This window comes from Bos indicus, chromosome 16, assembly GCF_029378745.1.
Source record: "Bos indicus isolate NIAB-ARS_2022 breed Sahiwal x Tharparkar chromosome 16, NIAB-ARS_B.indTharparkar_mat_pri_1.0, whole genome shotgun sequence".
NCBI classification, from domain to species: Eukaryota; Metazoa; Chordata; class Mammalia; order Artiodactyla; family Bovidae; genus Bos; species Bos indicus.
In genome coordinates this window covers 27,950,656-27,957,616 of record NC_091775.1, presented here as the reverse complement: position 1 = coordinate 27,957,616, position 6,961 = coordinate 27,950,656, and the positions used below count along the sequence as shown (strand labels likewise).

The 6,961-nt window shown below is 46.8% G+C and overlaps 1 protein-coding gene across 1 annotated transcript in view; it reads left to right on the top strand.

Annotated features, from left to right (window-relative positions):
• The first annotated feature begins 3,883 nt into the window (after nucleotides 1–3,883).
• CAPN8 (calpain 8) overlaps nucleotides 3,884–6,961 on the top strand; it is a 68,527-nt gene continuing 65,449 nt past the window's right edge. The window contains exon 1 of the mRNA XM_070768016.1: nucleotides 3,884–4,120. Within this exon, the coding sequence (XP_070624117.1) occupies nucleotides 3,884–4,120 (237 nt within the window). The remainder of the gene's footprint in view (nucleotides 4,121–6,961) is intronic.

Here is a 6,961-nt window from a genome sequence, read left to right as displayed (position 1 = left end):
CAAATAGGAAAAGGAGTACATCAAGGCTGTATATTATCACCCTGCTTATTTAACTTATATGCAGAGTACATCATGAGAAACACTGGACTGGAAGAAACACAAGCTGGAATCAAGATTGCCGGGAGAAATATCAGTAACTTCAGATATGCAGATGACACCACCATTATGGCAGAAAGTGAAGAGGAACTAGAAAGCCTCTTGTTGAAAGTGAAAAAAGAGGGTGAAAAAGTTGGCTTAAAGCTCAACATTCAGAAAACTAAGCTCATGGCATCTGGTCCCATCACTTCATGGGAAATAGTTGGGGAAACAGTGGAAACAGTGTCAGACTTTATTTTTTGGGGCTCCAAAATCACTGCAGATGGTGATTGCAGCCATGAAATTAAAAGATGCTTACTCCTTGGAAGGAAAGTTATGACCAACCTAGATAGCATATTGAAAAACAAAGACATTACTTTGCCAACAAAGGTCCGTCTAGTCAAGGCTATGGTTTTTCCAGTGGTCATGTATGCATGTGAGAGTTGGACTGTGAAGAAAGCTGAGTGCCAAAGAATTGGTGCTTTTGAACTGTGGTGTTGGAGAAGACTCTTAAGAGTCCTTTGGACTGCAAGGAGATCCAACCAGTCCATTCTAAAGGAGATCAGTTCTGGGTGTTCTTTGGAAGGACTAATGCTAAAGCTGAAACTCCAATACTTTGGCCACCTCATGCGAAGATTTGACTCATTGGAAAAGACTCTGATCCTGGGAGGGATTGGGGGCAGGAGGAGAAGGGGATGACAGAGCATGAGATGGCTGGATGGCATCACGGACTCGATGGACATGAATTTGGGTAAACTCTGGGAGTTGGTGATGGACAGGGAGGCCTGGTGTGCTGCAATTCATGGGGTAACAAAGAGTTGGACACGACTGAGCGACTGAACTGAACTGAACTGTAATAACAGTATAAAAACTATAGACCCTTGGGTCCTACCCCACACCCACTGAATTAGAACTTTGGAGGGAGTGGGGAGCAAAGGCAGGAGTCAGCATTTTATTTTTTAAAAAACTTAAAAAAAAATTGTATCTATTAGGTTGCACCATCAGGTGGGATCTTAGTTCCCTGACCAGGAATCAAACTTACACCCCCTGCAGTAGAAGGTGGATTTTTGACTCCTGGACTGCCAGGGAAGTCCCAGGAATCAGCATTTTAAGCAAGTGTTTCACAGGAGTCTTGCACACCCTGGATTTGTTTCCTGGGGCTGCTGTAACCAGTTAACAAACTTTGTGGCTTAAAACAGCAGGAATATGTTCTCTCTCAGTTTAGGAGGCCAGAAGTCTAAAATCAGTTCCATGGGGCTGAAACCAAGATGGTGGCAAGGCCACATCGCTTCCAGAGACTCTCGGGGAGGATTCATTTATGGCCTCTGTCTGCTTCTGGTGGCTGCTGGCATTCTTTGGCCTGTGACAGCATCACCCCAGTCTGTCTGCCTCTGTGGGTACCTTCTCCTGTTCTGACTGTTGTTAAATCTCCCTCGACCTCTGTCTCATGAGGATACTTGTAATTACACTTAAGGCTATGATAGTTTCCTCGTTTTAAAATCCTTAACTTAATCACGTCTGCAAAAATCCCTTTTCCACATAAGGTATATACTATTCACAGGTTCCACATAAGGTATATGCTATTCACAGGTTCCAGAGATTAGGACTAGATGTCTTTGGGAGACCATTTTTCAGCTTCCCCCACCCCCAAATTTCAAAAATCACTGATGTTCCCATCTTAGGGTAGACAAGACCTAGAAAATTGGAGCCCTGAGAAAAACGATCAATGCAAGGTCCCAGGGCCTATTTCTCTACCGAGATTAGAACCCACAACTCTTTTTTTTTTAAGATGATACTTCCAATCCAAATTGAGGACTGGCAGAATTTTTATTTAATCTTTTTGATCTTAAGTATGAATTTCCCTTACCCCCTGCCCAGAATTTGAGTTCTAACGGCACCGAATTATAGAATTAGAATATCAAATACTTCTCATTTGCTTTCTCCCATAATATGCACGCAATAATTTCAAAACAATGACGAAAATTTTACTACTAACCGTATGATTAGTGAAAATAGTGTAAGATTTTTTCTTGTGGTTTCAGAAGTTTTTCTTCCAAGATATGTTGTATTAAAGGTTGTAACCAAATAACTTGTGGTTTTTAGCCACTTTGAACTTCTGAATGGTGTGCTACCAATATGTTCATCCCATTTTATTTTATGGATTTTTTTAATGACAATTTTTAGGATTAAATATTTACACCTTCCAAGTCAAACCTATAAAATAAGTCTAGTTTCTATTCGGGACCGCCCCTCCCTATTTCCTTCCTCCCCTGTATGTAACCACTCCTCATATTACGTTTTGTTTCCTGTATTAATTTTCTATTTCTGCCATAACCAATTATGACAAACTTGCTGCTGCTAAGTCACTTCAGTCGTGTCCGACTCTGTGTGACCCTATAGACGGCAGCCCATCAGGCTCGCCTGTCCCTGGGATTCTCCAGGCAAGAACACTGGAGTGGGTTGCCATTTCCTTCTCCAATGCATGAAAGTGAAAAGTGAAAGTGAAGTCGCTCAGTCGTGTCAGACTTTTTGCAACCCCATGGATTGCAGCCTACCAGGCTCCTCCATCCATGGGATTTTCCAGGCAAGAGTACTGGAGCGGGGTGCCACTGCCTTCTCCGATGACAAACTTAGTGGCTTTAAAACAACACAAGTTTGGTTTCTATAGTTACATTGGAGAAGGAAATGGCAACCCACTCCAGTATTCTTTCTTGCCTGGAGAACTCCATGGACAGAGGAGCCTGGCAGGCCACAGTCTATGGGGTCGCAAGAGTCGGACACGCCTGAGTGACTAAGCACAGCACAGTTACATAGGTTAGAAGACTGACGGCCTTCACTGCGCAGAAAGCAGCGTCAGCAGGCTCTGCACCTTTCTTAAGGCTCTGTATGGGAAACCCAGCTCCTTGCTTTTTGCGGCAAGGATGGCTTTTAAAGGCTATCCACAGAACCCACAGCTCTTGATCCTCAGGCCTTCTCTTTCTGGTCCTGGTTCCCAGGAATAATGATGACGGATTATTTACTGAGTGCTTCTTATGTACTCTTCTAAGCAAGTTCTATGTCCTATCTCATCACCCTTCCAAACAACCCTATATAAGGTAGGTCCTACTATTACCTTCTATTTTACAGGGGAGAAAATTGAGGGGATGAGAGGTTAAATGACTTGCTCCAGGTGACAGAGCTAATGACTGGTGGAGATGGGATAGATGCCCAGGAAAAGGCCAAACCCTTCACTCATAGGTGGGGCCCCTTTGCTTGGGGTTACTGATGCTTTCCATGACTCATCCTTCTCTGATATTTCTATCTTTCTAGAAAATATGTAGCCAAACTTTTCTGGCAAGAAGGGTGACCCCTCCAACCCCTTTCCCTTCTGCTGAGAACCAGTTCTTTGGTAAATACTGGCCTTAAGCTACCCAATAGGCCTTCTCATCTCAGCTGATGGTGCCAATGACAGGTAAGCAGGTCTTGCAAAGAGATGGGGCTGGGTGACTGTGATCCTCAAGAATGTCTTAGGCTTATGGTGTGGGAGGGGCCCTGGAAGGTTCCCAGCCTCCAAACTGTCTGCTGAAAGGCAGAAGGGGAGGGCAGGGCAGGTTCACCTGCACCCTGGGTACATATTTGCTCCTGGCCCTGACTCACTGCCCTCTGGAGCAGGGGGGCCAATGGGGCGGGGGCCCTCAGGTGAAATGTTTACCTGCTCCACCCGCCCCTCCCCTGCTTCACGATGCCTTATAGCTTCCCTCCCAGGGGGGCAGGTCTCTGAGAGCACGGAGCAGCCCTGCCCTCTGTCTACCCCACTGAGCCCTCAGCCATGGCAGCCCTGGCGGCCCGAGTAACCCGGCAGCGTGCAGCCACCGAAGGCCTTGGCTCCAGCCAGAAGGCTGTGAGGTACTTGGGCCAGGACTTCGAGACCTTGAGGCAGCAGTGCTTGGACTCGGGGCTCCTATTTAAGGACCCAGAGTTCCCAGCGTGCCCGTCAGCTTTGGGCTACAAGGATCTCGGACCTTGCTCCCCTCGAACTCAAGGCGTTGTCTGGAAGCGGCCCATGGTAAGGAGGTGGGCTTGCTGCTGAGAGTCAGCATTGAGGTCCCTCGCTTCTGGGCAGTAGTTGAGGAAGAAATTATGATTCTTGACCCTGTGTTCCTGGATCCCGTATTTCAGACAACCGCCCCCCTCCGCACCCCCACTTAAAATTTTTTTTTCAGAGACAATAAAGTATAGAGGGAAGAGTATGCATGGGTTTTGGAACCAGACAAGTTAGATTGGAATCCTGGGATCAGAATCATCCCTTACCTCCAGCAATCTCTTCCCTTTCTGTTTTCATCCTATCAGTTTTACAAAACAGTTACCTCTCCTGGAGAAGGAAGTGGCATCCCACTCCAGTATTCTTGCCTGGAAAATCCCATGGGCAGAGGAGCCTGGTGGGCTACAGTCCATGGGGTTGCAAAGAGTTGGACATGACTGAGCACCGCCTCTGAGCATAACTCCTTGGCCTAGCCTCCCTCCAGCCCTTCCATGGCCATTTCCCACCCCTCTCTGGAGCCTATCTGGGTACTTTGAGATGTTCGCAAAATCCAGGTTGGGTTTATAGTCTAATGTCAGGAGTTGAAAGCCATGTTTCATTTCAACAGATGGTTTTTGTTTTTTTTTTTTCTTTTTTTAGGCCTGTTTTGGGCCAGGCGTTGGCTCTGCCCTGTTTGGGAAGGTGGTTGGGGAGAAACTGAGGGATCAACTGTGGTCTCAGCTCTGATGGAGGTTGTGGGAAGGCAGACAACTGAATAAAGGACTGACATCCTGGGCAGAATGAAGGAAATGATAACAGAGACATAAACCATGGGTGCGGGACCCTGGGTGTTAAGACTGAATGATGGAAAGGGAAGAGGACGCATTCAAGTGGGATGAAGGGCCCCAGGGAGCCTGGGGCAGGCGAGATGGGTAAGGTGGGAGGGGAGAAAGCTTCATTTGGTGACCAAAGTCAGATATCGTTAGCCTTTGCCTAGTGTTTCTCCTTTGTTTGAAATTCCATATATATATATATATATACTGTGCTTAGTTGCTCATTCGTGTCCTGCTCTTTGTGACCCCATGGACTTTATAGCCTGCCAAGCTCCTCTGTCCCTGGGGATTCTTCAGGCAAGACTAGTGGAGTGGGTTGCCATGCTCTCCTCCAGGGGATCTTCCCAACCCAGGGATTGAACCCAGCTCTCCTGCACTGCAGGTGGATTCTTTACCATCTGAGCCACCAGGGAAGCCTATGTGTACATATATATATATATATTTGTGTGTGTATATATATATATTTCAGAGAAGGTGATGGCACCCCACTCCAGTACTCTTGCCTGGGAAATCCCATGGACGGAGGAGCCTGGTAGGTTGCAGTCCATGGGGTCGCTAAGAGTCGGACACGACTGAGCGACTTCACTTTAACATTTCATTTTCATGCACTGGAGAAGGAAATGGCAACCCACTCCAGTGTTCTTGCCTGGAGAATCCCAGGGACAGGGGAGCCTGGTGGGCTGCCATCTATGGGGTCGCACAGAGTCGGACACGACTGAAGCGACTTAGCAATATATATATTTGTGTGTATATATATGTGTGTGTGTATATATATATTTGTGTATATATATGTGTGTGTGTGTGTATATATATATATGTATATATATATATTTGTGTGTGCCAGATGGAACCTGGGCCCCCTGCTTTGGGAGCACAGAGTCTTGGCCGCTGGACCACCAGGAAAGCCCCTCCTTCCTGTGAAATTCTTAGAGCCCTCACCTCCTCAACCACGTTCTGCCCTAGACTGTGTCTTCACCTGGCCTCACTATCCACATAAATTTGGTAATTTCAGAATGGAGTGCTGATTTGTGCCTGTCAGCAAAATGCTATAAAATCCAGACGATGAGGTAGTAAGTAGAACCTGATTAATGTGAAACCTAAGTACTCCCATTATTGAGAATTTTCAGATGAGTGAATAAAAGCCTGTCAAAATTTACCCTCTCCATTCCCAGTCATCAGTAAGGATTCTCACACGGCTGGTTTTGGCTAGGTTGTGCTCACACATCACTTGGCATGCTACAGGACCCAGCTTTATCCTCTACGATCTTACAGGTTTTTGAATAGGCTCCTGAGTTGGTAATGACCCTGATTCTGTTATTAGAGATGTGCCTCAGGATCTGGGAAAATCAGCCTGTTCCCAAATGCTTCATTTCCTTCTTCCTTGAGGTCTCTCAGGGGCCCGCAAGAAGGTCGGGGTGTCCAAAAATGAGGTGCATCAATGAGTTCATTTGCCTTTTTCCCTCCCTCCCCTCTCTTCTTCCCTTTCCCACTCCCTCTTTCTTCCATCTTTCCTTCCTTCCTTCTTTTCTTTTTCTTGCTGCTGCCGCCACCGCTAAGTCGCATCAGTCGTGTCCGACTCTGTGCGACCCCGTAGACAGCAGCCCACCAGGCTCCGCCGTCCCTGGGATTCTAGAAGCGGCTTCTCATCTCCCAACTTCCCCATGGCCCTGGGTTGATGCCCAGCCCGGCCTCTGTGGTTTGAGGGATGCTCGATGTGTGCAGGCCCCAGTTTGGACCAATCGATGATTTTCTTCTCTGTCCTTTTTTTTTTTTTCCCTTTCTGTAATTAAGAAGTTTATTGATTCTAAGGAGAAATACAGAGAGAGAGAGAAGTGAGACAGTGTCAGCTGCATGGTACGGACTCATGGAACAGCCAACTCCAGTTAAGAGAAACCTGCTGGGTTGACCTTTGGGAGGTTTGGATAAGGATGAGGGGGCGAGGCCTCAGTGTGGGGCTTCCACTCTGCCTGCCGCTTAGGTGAATGAATTTGGGAATTTTCAGCTCAGCCTTGATTTATTGAGTGCTGGTCACGTACAGATGCTAGCATGGAGC